At 39.1% G+C, this 19,379-nt stretch overlaps 1 protein-coding gene across 2 annotated transcripts in view; it reads right to left on the reverse strand.

Moving 5' to 3' along the window:
* The window catches only part of CTDP1 (CTD phosphatase subunit 1), a 125,290-nt gene that overhangs the window by 58,820 nt on the left and 47,091 nt on the right, over positions 1–19,379 (reverse strand). For both annotated transcript variants that reach the window (XM_075417041.1, XM_075417042.1), the window contains exon 11: positions 13,114–13,279. In XM_075417041.1, coding sequence (XP_075273156.1) covers positions 13,114–13,279 — 166 coding nt within the window. The remainder of the gene's footprint in view (positions 1–13,113; positions 13,280–19,379) is intronic.

Raw genomic sequence — 19,379 nt, forward strand, 5'->3', positions numbered from 1 at the left:
TTTTTTCCAGTAACAGATTAATCTAATTTGTTAATGAAAGAATGCCTGCAAAAGGTGTTTAAATACTACCACAAAGTGCCACTGACACATTAAGTTAGAAATCTTAAACATGCTATTAAAAATGACACATGGCAATTTGCAAGGGCACAGTGCCTAGGTTCTGAATGATCTGTTCTGACACATTTCACTGCCAAGGGGAGACATCTGTAGCAAGATGCTAATGAAGTGCTGAGGGCAGCATGGCATCAGTACATTAGTATCAAGAGATTGTATAATTCCTGAGCTCCTAATCTGGTTTTATATTATTTATGTTATCAAAAAGAACATAAATTTGGGTACAAATCACTTAGCATAAAATATTTAATCTACTTGTATTGCTTTCAATCATTCCCTCAGAGCAAGTTGTCTTTGGACATAAGGTTCATTTTTACAACAGGTTTTTGATCATCAAAATATGTTCAAGTGCCCCCTTGACAGCATCTGCTCTCATGAAGTTCCACTTAAAAACACAAAGCAAAAATGAAAAAAATCCATAAATGCTGAACACATCTGTTACGGTGTTTACCTTCACTAGCATTTTGTAGAGGATAGCATATTGATTGCCCAAACCCAAAAAGCAATGGGATTGCTCGATTACAAAGACTAGGATGTGTAATCTACCACTAAAACTCCCTCCCACTCTGGCCCAACTGATACCATCATTTCCTGACACACAGAGGCAGCTGTGACCAGGTGTGGGCAGGTCTCCTCCATCAATCCAGCTTGTCATCTGTCCAACTGACTTTAGAAAGAGAATGGGAGAGTTCTAAAATAGTTCATTATTTTATCTGGCAACATCTACCAACTGGTGAAAGAGGTTTAAAATAATCTTTTTTTTTTTCCAACTTGAAAATAATACAGGTTTTTGTAGCCTACAATTCTAAACAGAAAATAGCTTTTCTGAAAAAAAGTACCAGGATACTTATCTATGTCTTCTCTTTTAAGTTGTACTCAAAGGCATTAGTTAATGCTGTAGCCAGCCTGCAAGTACACACATTATTCTTCAAAACTTCTCCGAACTGTTTAGGGCTTAACCCATTTGGTTATTCCATTAAAGTAAGAAACCCAAGAGTGGGAGGGAGCTTGATTTGAACTAATTTCCAATCACTTCAACCTGAACTACAGATTACTTAGGTTACACTTAAGGCTCTAACGTGCTTCAGCTCAAACACCAAACTTCTGAAATGCTGCAACGAAAAATGCAGTCTGCTGCTGAACAGTGCCATGATCAGAAAACATTGTCTCTGTAGAATAACTGTCACAACTATGGACTTTACTACAATAGATATGAGATCCCAAATAATCCTCGCCCTAAAAAGCAGATATATACAAGCATAAACAGAGTTTCAGGTATAAACCATATGCAGACAAAACCTGTATTTTTTGTATCTCAGCTGTTTCAAAGCTTTCTCACAATGAATCCTTGTTACCAGATGTATTAATAACTCCATTAGCACAGTCCAAGGTTTTACCATCCCGAGGTTAACTGAAAGCATATCTTTCACTTAGAGACACTGAATAAATATTCATCACTAAATATATATTTCAGAGAAAAATAAAGGGTTTTTTTCAATTTCAAAGGCTGAACTCCTGAATTTTTTGTTCAGCATCCCACTAAGCTGTTCAAAAGCCATAGTCTACTAAGTGAAATTGAAAATACTAAGGTGAGAACAAAAGACAGGCAAAAATCTTCTTTCATTTATCTTCAAGTGCAGGTATCTCAACTGCAAAGGAACTTAAACTACCACTATGTAGAGCAACTGGGATACAGTAGGACTTACTAGCTCAAAACACTGCTATCTAAACACAGATATGCTGTGTTCAGCATAGATTTAACCACACATTCTATGAACAAGCTAGTAAACCCACCCTGATCCAAGCTAGCTATAAGCAGCGCCAGCTTGGATTTGCCATGACTTACTAATTTTAACTGAAGTTTAGCATCAGCATTGCCAGACATCAGCTGGCTTCATGAAGCATTGCTTGGTTGTCAATGAACTTCTCTCTTCAGTAAGTTTTGTCTCATTATCACAAGAGCCAAGAGACACTTATCAACGCATCCAAGCCAACAAAGCCACCTCAAGCGACGAGCATGGGGAAAGCTATTTCTGAACTGGCTTCACTAGAAACTTACAGATGACAGTGAAGACAGGTCAGTTTTGAAATGGTTTCCACTGAATTGGATGATGGGACTGCAAAAAGACTCTGTACAATCAAGCATATAGCTTTTAAGTGAACTAGTGAAGAAATATGAGCACTGTGTATGTGTGAGAGTCCTGTGCAGCTAGCCCACTCAACAGCCAGAATCAGGCATGGAATAAGTTACAGGAAAAAAAAATAATTTAAAAAATCTAATCGAAAACATGGTGAAAGACAAGCCCAGCAGCTGAAGAGTGGTCAATGTCTACAACAAGCTCAACACTAAGGTGAGGAATGCTATGCAGGTTCTGATATGATCTCTGCGTCGTGGTATGCCAGCTATATCTAGTCCTCAATACCTCTGTGATGAAGCAAGTTTGATGCTGCAGCGCTAAAATATCTGAGATAGGCAGCTGTCTGCATTCATCCCAGAGAAAGCGCTATCATCATATTTGCTATGAGGAGCAACAGAGAATATTATCTACAGCTGACTCTGGCCTGTGGCAAACAAAGTGCAAGTACGTATACAAAAGCCATAACACTATAGAGTAACGGCATTCTCTCAAAATCTAAAGTTAATACCACTATTGTAGACATGAAAAAGTTAGAGCAGCATGGCCATTCGATTACTTATTTTGTGCCTGCACTGCAGCAGGGAATTTTTTACATCAGTAGAGGGCTCCAGTTCTGCAGCTTTCCATTATCTCTGTTAAAATTGTATACAGAATGGAAGTACTCTTGGGGATGCTGACAGAGTGGCTAGGTCACTTGCAGCTGCGGAACTATCACCGAGGCAGAGCTGCAGGGCTATATTCAGTGCTCTCTGAAGCTAGCACCTGACAAGAACGAAGACTACCAAAGCAAAAGAAAGACCATTTATCTCCAAGAGGTCTTAGCAGTGAGCAATTGCAATTCTGCATAGTTTCAATTTGAAAACAAGCCACCTTATGATAACTGATCAAAAAGAGCTGATTAAAGGGTAATGCTACAAATGGTCATTCAATGCTGCATTTGAAAATAACCTGGCATTTATGTCACCAAAACAGACTTGCACTTTTATAACCCCAGAATTCAAAACACAAATTAAATCTGTAAATGCAGCAGAGTAGCATTATGCAAGTGTTTGTAAACATTCTCCATAGCATTTAACGTATATTATGCTATATTGCCTAGTTATATTTATTCTTATGTTGAAATAAACTATCAGGGCATCTTGATACAACAGAAAAAAAGACAGTTATGAAGAAACAGTTCAGACTCAAACCAGCGCTTGAGCAGACGCTTAAATATCCCTCACAGAGAGCAATAGCTGGAATTTAAATGTAAAAAAGTGTTAGGCACAGTCAGGCCCTATGCGCAGCTGCTCAGAATTATGTTAGGGATCAGCCTGCAAATTGTTTAATGTGGCTCAGACAACTCATTCTTAACTGTGGCCAATTAGTGTTGACAGCCTAGCTGCATGTGATTTCAAATATGGAGGCAGACACATATGTTAAAATGAGGTTATTGAACTCTGAAGAAGTTTTGCCCCATTTTCAGTGAGCGAGACAACAGTCGAAACGCTCACAGCTTCTCTTCACTAAGGCCAAGCAGAGAAGGCTGCAGATGCAGAATGTACTCTCAGCGTTCATAGAAAAACCAAGTAGAATGTAAGGTAAAGCCTTCTTCCCTGTAGAATAACCAACCTCCACTTTAACACCTTGTACATACATTCTATAGGTGGAAGCTTTAGAGATCTACTTGCTGTCTCATATGGAATAACCATACAATAAAGCATTTGCTATATAACCAGGCATACTTTAAAAGCAAAAGAATTTTTTCATATCTGCAGAAACACACAGAGCTTAGATTTAATCTCATTTGCATAATAATTTTTATTCTGTGTTTAGCAGAATGATAGCAACACGTAAAAATAAACTATTTTTCTTATGAGAAAATCCTCTAAGCACCCAAGATTACTTCCAGTGAAACAATTTTGAGAACACTTCTGGAAGAATGGCAGAGGATCTGAATCAATGGTCACTTGTATCAGAAAAGTATGAAGAATATGTAACATGGCAGAAGTATCTTTGTTGACAAGATAATCAAATGAATCTTTAACTGACTGTCCATAGAATAAACAGGGAAATCCACACAAAACTCAGGCAATCTTATTACTATAAATTTTATCGCATTCCTTAAAAAGAGGTCAGCTCTGAAGCCAGCACGACTGCTTCTTTAGTTGACGCCCATTTGGTGCAGCCCATTAATAATATCTATTATAGCACAACCATTCGTACTTACCTAATGATTAAAACACCCTTTCAAATATCTGTGCATAATAAAGTGAATCAGTCTCAATCATACGTTTTCTTTTATTTTGTCCTAACAATAGCTTGACCAGCCAAGAATTTGACTGATTGTGTTCATTTTGTACAAGATTCTTTATAATAGCGTCACCTTTTAATTAACAACCTGTCATGAGTGCCATCAAACTAATCCTTACATATCTAGGTAGTTTCCATTTTTGTCTACAAAATACAGTGTGCCATCTGAATGTCAAAAGGTACCAATATGTTTCCCATACTCCTTCATAGCATAAACTCATAAAAACAACTTCAAAAAAAAAGTAAGATGTCCAAGTACACCAGAAACTGTGCTTAAATAATGTCTTCTAAGCAACCTGTGTAGAAAAAAAAGCTGTCCAAAATTGATTGCCTACTTGAGGTAACACCAAATTAGATAAAAATCCTTTTCCTATTTTGGTAACCAGTTGTCTCCTTGTAAAAAGTGGTATTACATGAAAAATCCTCTTCACAAACACTTGCAAAAGCTGCTAGGGCAAGCTTGGACCATGACGCCCTCTTAATAAACAAGAACTAGCAGATAACTAGCTTTACACAACTCGTGCATAAACTAATGGTCTGCAGATAAATATCACACTAAAAATAAAGGAAAAACCATGTTTCACATGTTGATAATCCATTCTAGTTTCACTAGCCTTATCTACACTGCATTTCTTTTGGTGTTCTTTCAATTAGCTGAGTAACAGCTACAGTGTCAATGTTTCTGGTCAGGATGGTTTACCTACAACTTAACATGACCAACACCGAATTTCTTTTTTTTTCCATACGTTTATATCTACTGTAACTAAAAATGAACAGAAGATAATTGCTACTTTTTAGAATTGTTTCCATTTTTCAGTGGAAAATTAATTCTTGTAAGCAAAACCTAAAGAAAGGCAGAAACAAATGAGTGATATCCAGCTTACTTTTCCTTTAAGTGCTCATCTTTCCACTCTCCATCCCACTGTACAGATCTCTTCACTCTACACTGCTGATTCTCATTGCCAAACTATTAAAAGTAGTACTGGACAACTGTACTCAGCTTTCTCTACTAATTAGGTGAGGTATGGGGGAAATAATTGCTTTAACACTATAATATTTGAATGTTCAATTACTTCTGTGTTATTTAACCATATTAGAGACACGCAAATGTCAAAGTCTTAAACAGGGGAAAGCAGTAAAAATACTTTCCTTGTTTTACAACAGCTTTCGGCTACGTTCATTACAAAACGAAATAACCTTTCCTGGTGCATCAGCTAGCCACCACACCACAGCAAGTGCTCCATGAAGATAAACCTGCACCCTGATTCCTAGCACCACAGCCTCACCATTTCTCTCCAGAAAACTAACCTTGGAGTGAAAGCAAGCAAGCAACACATTGAAGTCTCGCCGGGTTAAGCCATCTGGTAATAAGCACTCCACACGGAGAATGAAAAGCTGGCACGGCTGGAGAACTGGAGTCTCTCCAGCTTCCGTGGTCCCTGCTCTCCCGTGCGGAAGCAGCTGGCTGGAGCACGAGGGCCAGAGGGGACGCGGGAGCAGGCGTGTGAAGGCTGGTGATGGGGGGCCGTGGGTGAGCAGACAGCCAGCACCGGCAAGCACCGAGGCCTGCAGCGGACCAAGGCCAGCCAATCCGAGTGTCCTCCAGCCTGTTATACCACAAGATGTTTTGGCAAATCGTTCTCATACAGCCTCTACCTGTCTCCATTTTCTGATGAAGAGCAGCGCATTTATCTTTGATATTTCTCCATATGTACACTTTCACCAATAGTTACCTCAAAAAATTTTTTTTAAAAGTTCAGTTTGAGTGGAAGTGGTCTAACAACCGTAAAGCAGCCCTCCTAACTTCCAAGCACCAAGGTGCCTGGATGACAATCCCTGACAACAGCAAGTATACACACAAGATCATTCTTTTAACTTCAGAAAAGGATGCAATTTATAAGAATAGGCTGCTAACTAAATTTAGCATCTGCACAATTTATGACATGCTGTGCTAAGGTGTCACACAAGAAATGTTTTATGAGAAATGTAGTTGTGGAAAAAGAACTGTTAATGTGCAATGCGGTGTTCAAGTGAGCCCTAGGCAGCTATTATTTTGCACCAGAGACCACATCCTCCACGTTAAATTCGTATTTTTAAACCAACCAAGAGGCTAACCACTTACTGAGATAATAGCTTTCACTAAACTGAAGGAAAAAACCACTGCCTCTTAATTCACCACATGGTGTAGCCACTAACTTCAAACGCAAAACAGAAATTAACAGATAAATCAGCTTAGACGAAACCAAAATGCAGAGTGACAAAATGGCCTTACATAAAAGCAGAATGTTGCAATTTCAGTCTTTATATAGGGCACATAAATTCCAACTTAGTTAAAATGAAAAGAATGTGCAGAATATGTACCAATTCAATGGAACCACTTTGATGCAAGTAGTAGTTCATTAGGCAATTTCCACTCCAGAAAAATCTGTATACTTAAATGCACTGATGCACAGAGCATACCTTTGCAATGTGGTCACTCTGCAGCTGCTAAGTGTGTATCCAGCCAGATGGTAGGAATCGCGGCAGCTCCACTAACCGAAGCAAGAGATGGGAAAGCTGGAGGTCTGAACGGTATCAGATTCACTCCCTCTCTTCCCCTCGCCCAAGTCCCAAACCGAGATGAATTTAAACCAGCAAAATATTTTACCTTCGATGGCAGAGATAATGACACCTGACAGGATATAGATGCTGCTCTCAAAACACCCCGACAAAAATACAGTAATAAACACAGAAACACAAGGATCATACAACCAGTAGATTACATGTGCACAGCTGTTCCAGGATATTTGTAATCCCAGGCCATCTTGGATGAGAACGCACTGCAAAATGTAATTAGAAATCTTTCTGCCTTACTAAACTTACTTAAATCTTCCTGCCTTACTGGAAGCTCTTTCTTGAACTTCCCACCTGCCTAAGACTGGTCCTGCAAGCGTTCAGTGACAGATACAAGCCCCTATGGCTGGCTGTCTTCTACTCTTACTTCCAGTCGACCACAGATGTGGCAGCAGCCTATATATGAGAAAGAGAGAACAGGATCTTGAGCTCAGCACAGGCTCATAATTCACAGGGGAGGAAAAAAAAAAAAAACCAGAGACAAGAGGGTCATTTATTTTTCCTTCATCACTGGCATTTTATAAGGGAGCATCTTGGAATCTTTCTATGTGTTTCTACAATTTACACTGATTGGTGAATTAGAAAGCACCTGAAAAATAAAATAAAGGATCTGCACTGCCAGCCACAGTTCTTCAAGGAACAGACAAGAGAATAATTTGTAGCCAAAAGGAAGAGAGGAATGAAAAGTCTTGTCTACTTCTCTCCTGGACTAGTGATTCATTACACACAAGAACATCAACCGTATTATGAAAGGGACAGTGATTGCGAAAGGGAAAATCTTCAAGATTATACAAAGGTCATTCAATTAAACATTTTTAAAAGAAGTTAGCACAATGCATGGGCCTAAAAAACCCCAAAACTAACACCTTTTGGGTCTGCAACAGACATCCACAAAGAAAGAATAAATTTTACAGATATACAAAGTCAGGGTCCACTAGGAAGCAATTAGTATGTAAAAACAAACACTGCTTATTTATAGCACTCAGTACATGACACCATTAAGGTTAGATCAACTTGACTAGGTAACTGGACATGATACTAGCCCATCTGCATAAGGGATTCTCCAAATATTATTTAAGAATACAAATTCAGAAGAAAACCATCCTCAGTGAAAAGGAATTAACAATAGTTTAACTTCAGTAAAAACAATTTCTAAATCAGCAAGACTAACAGAATTTATTAAATACCAACCATGTGTCATTTGTTGCTGGCCTTCTTTAAATATATAAGTAATTGTATTAGTGCAGAAAGGAATCAACATGCTGGAAGTTCACAGGAGCAGTTCTCAATGAATTCTGAAGAAATAACTTCAGAAGATGATCCATGAGTAACCTCTGGGAAGGAGAACTGCACACTACCCTGTACTGAGATAATCAGTTACGAATGGAAAGACATATGTACGTCTTCACATGACTTGTATACCATTACCTTCCCTGGTGCAACTTGCTTTAGATATAAATCTTATTTCTGGAAATAGAGTCATCTGAAGCCTGGATTCCACTTTCTGGCTTTTGTCAGTAAACGACAGCAGATCTGCACAACACTAGGTAGGTCAGCAACTTCCACCTAGCCCACGGGCAGTACGATGATGACACAATCACACCACGAGCACGCAATGAAGAGTCCTGTACCTCCTGTTCAGCAGGTGGGCAAGCGGACCCCTGCTGTAACGGGGGACGGGAAGACCTGCAGACAGCCCAGCTCTCTCTCCCTACAGCACAGGCTACCGCAACAGGTACTTTCCAACACAGCCAACGAAGGGAAAAGTAACCTTCCCTGTAAGTGAGATTATTGAGAAAACAAAGGTCATCCTGGAACAGGTATTATGCTATAGACAAGAAATATTCCTAGTCAGTTATTATTGACTGCTTTTAATTGGTAGGAAACCTCTGCTTTAAAGATGGTTTTCAATCCTTGCCCTTTAGTGAAGCCAGCAACAAGACCATGAAGATTACAGCATACTAGGTACAATCTGATTTAAGCAGCATATTCATAGAGTAATCTTTGGCAGGTTATATATCAGATAACCAGTTATTTAGAAATAAAAATTTATCCATGCCTTTAAAAATGACCATAAACAAGCTGATTTAACTGGCAGCATTAAAATCTGCTTCCCTTTACCATACCATAGCAAACAGCAGCATCAGTTGCAAAGCATCTGTGGCTAGCTAGTACAGAAAAGAAGGGGGGGGGGGAGGGGGGGGAATCTCTCAACTATGAGGCAGCAGCATTAGCAGGGGGTGTATTTCCCAAGTAGGCATCCGTTACTTAGGCACTCACTCCGATTTTACAATTGCCCTTTGAACAGCAATCCTGTTACATCGAATACTCTTCCTGCACTTTCTAAAGTTCAAACTGTCCCTCACGTCCAAGGGAATAGCAGCTACCATTGGAACTGGTCTCCCAGATCTTTGGCACTGAAAAGATACAAAAGGCTCAGTGACCTTAAACTGCAACCTAATAGCAGGGATGGTATTCATTTCCTTCGACTTCTTGGTACCCACCGCAAAATACAACTAAAATAATAAGAGAAGATAAAGAAATCCATGTAAGATCAAATTTTATCAGAGATGCCTATCCATGGCAATTCTTCCCCATGGAATATTGGAACAGATACTGCTTTTTTACTACGAAGAGACAAACAGATGTTTAAATAGGATGGAAAGGGATTTAATTTGGGAATAAATCATAATTAAACTCTTTATTGGCTTCCACCTTGATTCTTCTAACATAACTCTCCCATGTAGAAACTACACACAAATTCTGATTGCTGTGTGGCCTTTGTAGAGACTTTTGCAAAGCAAAAGCAAGATTTCCTTTCCATGTTAAGCGCAGTTATTTATGGCTTATTATGTCCATGGAACAGTATACAAACGCTCGCATTTCCCCATTTCATTGAAAAAAATTCCAGTGCCTAAAACTAGAAGACTCCTTTTGATCTAGTAAAAATCCTTATATGAATTTGCCAGGGGATTCAGCAGAAATACTGAGGATGCAGTTTTAAAACTAGAAGGCCGCAGTTCTGCCTTCACCGCTCCTCCCAGCTCTTTCCATATTCCGCCTGCTCCTGGCACTAGCACTCACAGTGGTAATTCTGAGTTATTTCAGGAAGCTGGTAATGATGAAGATTAAACTGGAAAGTGATCTTTTTTGACTAAACCAGCTCCTTGAACTGGCTTACCGTATGGTTCCATGATTATCAACAATGGCTCAGGGGCAGGAACATAGCAGTTGGGACTTGGGCTGGCTTACACTGCAAAGTCACACCGTAACTCACTTTAGCTCTCCTTGGACCAGGCACTCCTAACCCCAACAGTCTCAGCACTAGCCCTTGTAGTTGTGGAGCCAGACATCACCACTGTGACTGAAACTCGCTCCACCAAGGTAGGCTGCAATCAGCTGGAGATCTTGCAGCTGGCATAGCCACCTGAACGGATACAAATGAAGCCAAAGATTTTTGTGGCAGAAAGCAGAAGTCTCACACTTCTTAGTGACATAACTGCAGAAAGGTTCTCACCCTTTAACGTGTTTTGGTAAAGAACGAGATGCAGGTGAACACCCTTCTGTGGAAATGAAACTAGTCACAGTGTCAGAGTGACCTGAGAACGAACAGACAATGCTTATCAAGATTATTTTCACTTTATTCGGTAATGTTCCTGACAGCAAAATCTTCTATGCCTGTTCCACTAAACTTTTATATTTTATGGGCTACATTAGTTACCACATGTCCCCCCCTCACTGTTTTGTAAGTGTACTCCCACACAATGGCACAAAATCCTGTTTTATTACTTACATTGCATCTCTTGTGCACAAATACATTATTTTTATCAAGGTGAAGCTAGCAGTCCCAAGGCTAGTCCACAAAGGTTAGTCTCCCTTTGCTCTCTCTATAGTCAGCTCCCAGAAGACAACCTGCTGGCACTACCATGTCCAGTTCAAACTCCTCCATATACGTCCTCTGAGCTCCCTTCTTCATGTCAGTGCTAATGTTTGATCCCTGATCAAACCATGTTGGGGATCTAAAACACCAGATGCTCTCACACCCCTTTCCCACCAAACAAACCCAAAACATGCACCCCCCCCCCCCCAACTCTCCAACACCATCCTCCTCCCCCCACCCCCCGCAAAAAAAAAAACCACCAAAACAAGTGAAGAGTTTCTACTGGTTCAGCTGCCCAAGGATCAGAGAAATGTATATTTAATAAAGACCGGGGTGGGAACAGAGCCTGGTAGAAAGGAAACCTTTTGGCAGCAACTACAACTTCAAATCCTATTCCTGGAACCAAAGCTAACTATGAAAAAATAATCCACAGGAATGCAGGCTTCATTTGTTCCGAGGTTTACGTAGTCTACTGTCCAAACATAATACGCACCTTAAGAGCGAGCATAATTTAAAAACAAATCATCATAATTTGTTTGTATTTGTAGTTTAGGTAGAAAACTAATTTCTTTGGTCTAATTGTAGCAGCATAGTGAGCAATCAATCACAAAACGAACAGCATCAGAAGCTGCAGATTTTTACAAAGGTCCAAACAGTATCTTTAAAATAAACAATAAATACTTCACACAGTAATGCTGGAAAACATGCACACTTTCTTTTGGCTCACGCACACATCGCAACAGCAATTCATTAATGTTTTCCAAAAGCCATGCCATTAGAAAAATGTTAGCAGACAAAAACAACCCATAACAACAATTTGCTTTAAGTACCACCGACAACACAGAAGGAAGAGACAGATTCAGGGACTGGCATCACAACAAGAAGAAATACTGGGTTTTGTCAAAGTCTGAGATCAAACGGGCAAAATACTTTGGAACAAAAAGCAAAAGAAATCAAAACTCGTCAACTCTGAGAATTACCAGGTACAGTTAAAAGCTTGCACTCATCTGAAATTCAGATTAGATTATCACAGTGGTTGAAAATTATTGGACCTTTCTCAAGAATACCAGCCCAAACCTCCTCCAGGACCCCTCTAGCAACAGCACATCTCAACATCACACTATACATATATAAAAACTCCTTCTTTCCTTGGTGAAGTATGCAGTTTCCTTCTCACACTTTTATAATATTTTCTGAAGATAACTCTTGAAGCTTCTTACAGCTAGAACTTTGGAATCAGCTTACTGCCAGAAACTGGCAAGTTGCATGTTCCTGTGGCCACCCCAATGAACGATTTAAACTCAAAGACGGATTTAAGTTCCAGGGTCACTAGGTTTTATAGCAAAGTCAACAACAATGTCATGAATTCATGAAAACATGGTGTGCAATGACAGGTTTTTTTTCTTCTATGTATCATTAAATGCTATGCAAGATTGGGGCTCATTTGAAAAAAGTGCACACAAAGAGAAGTGAAAAATAAGCAGCTGCTAGAGGTCCACAGCAAATTTCAAACCACTTGCTTTTGTATGAAAAAAGTGCAGTTCACTATGACAGAATGCTCCCTTCACCTGCAGAACCATGACAGCTATGATTTAACACCACTGTAATTACACGTCTATGGATAATGAGGCCTCATGCTCCCCTTTGGCTCTTTGATCTTCTCTACAGCCTGCGCCTTTTATGTCCACAGACCTCTCTTCTGCCATACCACCATTGATTTTGTCCAGAGCATTTGAAAATTTAAAAATAAAGAAAGTTTAAAGTGACACCTGGCAAACATAAACACACAGAAAATGTGACAACGTTTCGCGTGACAAAGCTATACTTCATTGAAGATCTGCTTTAAATGCCTACACACACACAAGAGTACTCCCATTCCTTAACCCAACTTTGCTTTGCAGAACACAGCTGCATTTTAGACTAAACTGTACTTCCCAGTTTGCTGTGGCTTTCATTTCCATTCACTGGAGTAGCACAGAAGGTCAGTTCACATACATGCATTATTTAACAGAAGTTAAACTGTTATGCATAACTAAATCATTAGGTTAGAAACCTGTCAGAATTAGTGAAGCTCACCTCTTTATCCATACTCTCTAAATCCTCTTTACATAGGGTGTACAGGGGCATTGTTTCAGACATGCTTGGCTGGCGTTTCCGCTTAGATGGACCAGGCTGCTCTTCATTCTCACTCACTGGTAGGTCATCTTCTTCGAACATCTGCTGCTGATGTGGCTGAACAACTCTGAAAAATTTCAGGGGTCCCACATAAGAAAGATTTACTTGATTTACAGCTTATCTAGAAATAAAATCCTACAAACAATTTATGACTGCTGAATATCTATGACTTTGCTTAATAGGGTTCTGGTTTTATAAACAGAAGAAAGATCAAGTCTCCCAATGATTGCTTTTATTTTCAGTCTGATGGCTTAAGTTCTTATTCTACCTTAGACAAGGTGTACGCGCTCTCCTGCCTTCCCATTGCACTAGTAAAACCCATCAAACCTTTCCTGAAGCCAAGAGTTTCCGTACCTGCAGATGCACTGCCCTTAAAACACTAAGGTTTGTGCTCAAGTGGAGTTCGCCTCTCACTTGACACTTCTCATCCAGGAAACAATTCTTACATTCTAATATTGTTTTCCTGATCTATGTTCTACTTGTATACTAAAGTCTCTAGTGTACCTTTCTACTTCTCAGCCTTACAGACAAGAGGTCTGCAAGCAGAAAGCTCATTTCTGCAGCCTCAGTCTTCAGACACTTCCCAGATGCTTAGCCTAGATGAGATGCAAACCAGACCGTATTTCTTTTTGGCTAGTGTATTCAGATAGGGTAGCATTTTCTCTTAGCCTGTATTTTATTACTTTGTTAGTTACTGTATTTAACCAGAACACAGAGATACAAAAAGGAATGTCAAAAAGTTCACAAAAATGGATAAAATAATCATAACTTCATGGGAACTGCTTTATAATAGTAACAGAAACATAGACAACACCTAGAACAACAGCAGGAGACTCCTACCCTTCTGGTGTAACTTTTTTCTGTGACTGTCACTTAACCAATATAGACTTGGAGAAGCTAAAAGTGCCACACAACACAGTTTAACCATGACTACTGGGCTGTCACATTGACTTCCCGGAACACATTACGGCAGCTCCGCATCAAAGATCTCGGGTCATAAAGCTCATGGATCACGAATTCTTTACGTTAGCTACCAGATTGTGTGTGTGGGGAATGATTACCACAAGCAAGGATAAGAGACCGTTTTTGAAATCACAAGCTGATTCAAGCTGTAACTACCAGGTGAGACACCATCAAGCTGTTTCTGCGGGTGGTGGCAACTAAGCAAGGGTACAGCATCGTCTCTGCTGACAAGAGTCTCAGCACAGGACGGCTGCTTCGCGTCAAGCCTGGATTTTCAAGAAACAGCTTTAGATCAGCAGCCCCACCCAAAAGCGCCATTATTAATTTATGTAAATCAACTAACAGGTAAGGTTCTACAAAATAATTTCTCCTCTCATGAACTTGACAGCTTCGTGAGACAGTCATCTAAATATCACGGTTTTTCTCTACATCAGTACTGCAATCCCACAATGTACGAAATCTGAAAGCCACCCGAAGCTGTCAAATGTGCTCACTTTGAGGGCTCACGCTTCCCAAACACACATCTCTCTCCTCTCAGATCCCATGGATAGGTGCATGAGATGTGAATTTATTTTTTTTAATTGGGGGTGGTGGGGAAAGCAAGCGAAGCCATTGCTGTGCTACCTGCCGCAGAAGAGCCCCATCAGCTCAGCAGTGCTCAGCAACACAGTAGAAACGTTTCCCTTTGCAGTTTGCTATTTCTGCACACTGGAATTTCCCATGAGGCCAAAACAACGATTCAGATGCTGTGGAAATGAATTAATCAAACCACTTATCTGTTAGAGATTTTCATCACAGCTTAATGGTGTTTTTTTCTTTTTCGCCCTCTACTAAATGTTTTCTGTTTCACAAGACCACACAGTTTTCTCTTGCTATTAAACTGCTCTCAGACAATAATTTACACAGGTAAAAGGAAAAAAAAAAAAATACAGCATTCCAGTATATTTTCCAAAAGGATCTTTTAAAATACGATTTCGATGCCTTTGTAATAGGTACCCCTAGCCAAAAGAAAGGTGGTGATGGTATTTAGACTCTTAGTAAAACAGGGAATGACAAAGCAAAAGATACAAGCATCTTACACAACTGTATTAAAAACATGACCAGCTTGACCATAACAAGAATTATACACAAGTTCTTTGTAGCAGGCAGCCAAGCAGATTTTCTTAGACTACAAATAAATCCAGTAATTTTTTAACACCACATTATCATACTGATGACAGCAAGAACTCTTCTTTTTGCCATTTCTGTATCATCGTACTCTTATTTATATTCTTCATTTGAACACTTTCGAGAACATGACCCTCACCTCAATGGGTAGCAAAGGCAGGAATTATTTTGCACCATTATTCAATAAAAACTGTATTGACAGTTTTCTGGAGATAACTACATTCAAGACTAGGCATACCTGTGAACTTCTTTAGTCTGAAGCAATAATATGCAGAAATACTACAAGTCTCAGGATAGTCTTGAAGACTCCACCACTGTTAAAAAATAAAATAATCCCCCCAAGAATGCGAGATCATTCTTTACTACAGTATTCTACGAAAGTATTAACTGTAAAATAACCATATTAATAGCTTCTAAACACTTCTTTCAGATTTTTTTCCAGTATTTTCCAGCTGCTACTAGATAAAAAATACTCGACTTCTCACCAAATCATTCCAAAAAGCAATATAAAACAAAGACTTCTTAAAGGTTTGAAAGAAACAGCTTTATTTTACCAAAGACATTTTTCAGGCTTTACATTTTCAGCTGCTTGTTATGTTGATTAAAATTTAAAGACACACAAATGCAGAAATTTACATTTATTTCTAATTAGATGAGATTCATGAGTACTTTTTAAAAAAATCATACCGTATTTCACCCTGCAGAGGTGGGTTGGCACCTGCCAGCCTCACATGCGCAAGGATATGCACGTGCGCTAGAACTCACCACATGCAGGGTGGGTTCAACACGTGTGGAAGTCACAGGCATCTTAACACTTTCATTCATACAGCATCAGGGCAAAAGCTAAAATAGCATTATCACAACAAAAACGTTAAAAATATTTAAATTCCATTCATGATTTCCATTTGGTACTTCATATTTTTGCTGTTATAACAAGACTGGTAACATTAGACAAGAACAACTGTAACAATGAGCATCTAAATTAAGACACAAAAATTTTAAGTGAAATTAATTTATATGAACCTTTAAGAATTGCTTTAGCCATGAACATTTACTTGACACACCTTTTCAAACCAAACTTCTGGTGCATCTTAGCATTATTTAAAACCAGAGTACCTCTTCATTTCTCACATGTCAATTAGATCCATATTTTAAGCATTGCTTCATCTGTTAGCTTATTATTAGCGTTCACTAAACTTTAATTTGTAATATTATTTTTTCTTTATTCTAGTCCAAGACACTATTAGTATTTGCATTTTTTTGGACAACACTACACTACACATCTCATGACCTGTCACAACTTTAGCGTTTACTGTAATGTTTGTAGAATGCTGTTTCCACATGAAAAAGCAAATTGTTGAGATACATACAGAGTATCAAAGCTCTGACATGCAGAGCTCATTCTCAAAGAGGAATCTTTCCTGTTCTCAAACAGAAGCTCCCAACAGCCGTCAGCAGCCACAAGCAGCACTGCATTTCCTTCCCTTCCCATACAGCCACAAACTCTTTGCCACCCTTCCACTTGGGATGCAACAGCCATGGCAAAGTGCAGGTGTTCAAGTCTGAGCTGAGCACAATGGCAAGACCTATGCCCGTCGCATGAAACGTTGACCAAGCTAACTCCAGCATCTGCAACTCACTGGTGACAGTTTCACTGCAAATTGGGTGTAGGTATTTTAACTTATCATATCCTATTTTAAATTATATTTCAAGTTGAATCCAAAATAAAAGAGTGAGAACTGAAACAGTTCTTATGAAATAGTACTCAGGTAGCTTGAAGCCCTTTTCAGCAACCAGCCCTGCAAAAGGTTATCTTCTCAGCACAACAAGGTCTGCTCTCAACAGTAAGAGACTGAGTACCATTGCTATGCCACGCGCGGCTACCAGCTCCCCAAAGGTTTTCTCTTGCAGCAGTGCAATTTTGTTGCCCACTGCCTGAAATTCAGAATCCGATGAAGTTTTTAGAAACTATCCAGGAAGATTATCGGAGGCTTTGACTACATCTACTCACAACAGCAGCAGTTGTGAGTGTTAACAGCTATAACTGCTTAAATTCAACAGTTTAGTTACAAATAATCTCATTTTTCTGTAGGAACATACAAGCACATGAAGTCTGTCAGGGCACAAAATACATTGCCCTCTACCAACAAATTGCTGCACTAAGGTTGTTTTTTTCCAAAGTCAAATACAACATCAATTTTTAAATTGGATGTGAAGCTTTTTTTGAAAGCTATCATTGATGGATGCATTAAGACAGAGCACGGTGACAATATAGTACTTCTGTCTCATCTCTTGCTCATTCAAAACACAGAAAAGCTGTTCCTATTCAGCTTTTTGTTGCTTATTCACAGCCTTTGTCCTCTGCCTGCAGTGTACTTCCCATTCATTAAAGTACTTCAAGCAGTATTTGATCACTGCACTGCTTTCCTCTCAGATGTTACCAAGACACTCCTCATCCTCCTAACTGAAGACAGAACTGTTCTGCAGAATACAGACACGCCCCAACTAAGAGATCAGTGTTTACAGGTGACTAATTTTACCATTAGAACCAAATCAACAGGAAATTATGATGAAAATACCATTTCCCTGCATGTATCTTCTGCTAACTCTTTTTTTAACAGCTGCTTAGTTATGCAGTGAAGTTGCAGCACTGTGTAACTGGATTCACTTTTAGATTCAAGCATCTCAACCCTGGCCACTGACAGTCAATAAAACGCTTAGTAAAACAAAATAAGGGGGTAGAAAGGATATACAGTCTTGCTCCACTCCCGAAATCTGTCTGGGGCTCTGAGGAACTCAGCTAAGATGACAGCTGAAGTCTATTTCTCTCCTTTTCTCTAAGCTGTTGAAGTGAAGAAGCACCTCTCCATTAAAAAAAAATAGGCTTACGTCTGCACGTAACTCCTCATTAAGTTGTTGACAAAGGTAGAACAAATATCAAAACCTTTTCTTTTCAAAGCATTGAATGATGCATTAATATCAACACAAACCATCATTTTGAAGCATCTTGAAAGTGTCATGACCAATTCTATACACATACAACCTTCCCAGCTCTATTTCTAGACAAAATCCTTCCCACATTAACCAAGAAAGAAAACCAAAAAAGCGTTTCACCTTCTCTCTGGATACATCCTGTGCCTTGATTATTCAAAGTTTTTCCTCTTCATCTAACATGTCATAGTAAAATAAAATACAGACTTTAAAGGCACAATTAAAGGAAGTGAAACAGAGATGCCTTCACAAACAAGAGAGACTCAAAACCTGTGTTGACAGAAACAAGGAAGCTGAAATAAGAAAAAGCCTATAAAAAGATGACAACTGAAACACCCATAGGTTGAAATAATTTAGCAACAGGAAGATAGAGTGGAAACATAACAAGCTATGCTAATATATAAAACCTGTACAAGTGATACACTGCAAAAATGGCAGAGGAGGGAGAAAAGTAGGAAACTGTATTTATAATTGTGCTTTGTGTTTTTGCAGTTGTTTGGAAAACTGAAGTACTTTATAACAACTGCTGTAATCTGGTCACATTGCACAAAGGAATTTTGATCACATTTTGCAAAGAGAAAAGCTTCGCCTTCAAACAGATGCTTCTTTACCACCGGAGTCAATAAGTCTTGCTACACTTCTTAGTTTATGCATCCTTAAGAGACAAGTGTTGTTGTAGCTTAACTAAATCCACCAATTTTAACAACATCCTTACGCTAGCCTTTGTACTTCAAAAAGCAGGCTGCCTCCTCCTCCTGCTGCTTTAGTGTCTTGATTCAGTGATCTAAGGATTATTAACTAGCACTCATTCATCCAGCCTCATCTAAAAATAATCAGTCAGCTACGCCCCTCTTTCACCACTTCTGGTATTCCTCAAAACAGAACACAAACCTGATGTCCCATCTGAAGGAATTAGGTGAAGAGGAATATTTTATAAACAAAAGCCAAATGCTATCATATATATTTTATAGACAAAAACCCAATCCAGTATTGTAAGAATTGTTAACGCTGCATTTATCTGTTCGGAGGTTTCTAGTTGCAATTAG

Source organism: Opisthocomus hoazin, chromosome 3 (assembly GCF_030867145.1).
Source record: "Opisthocomus hoazin isolate bOpiHoa1 chromosome 3, bOpiHoa1.hap1, whole genome shotgun sequence".
NCBI classification, from domain to species: Eukaryota; Metazoa; Chordata; class Aves; order Opisthocomiformes; family Opisthocomidae; genus Opisthocomus; species Opisthocomus hoazin.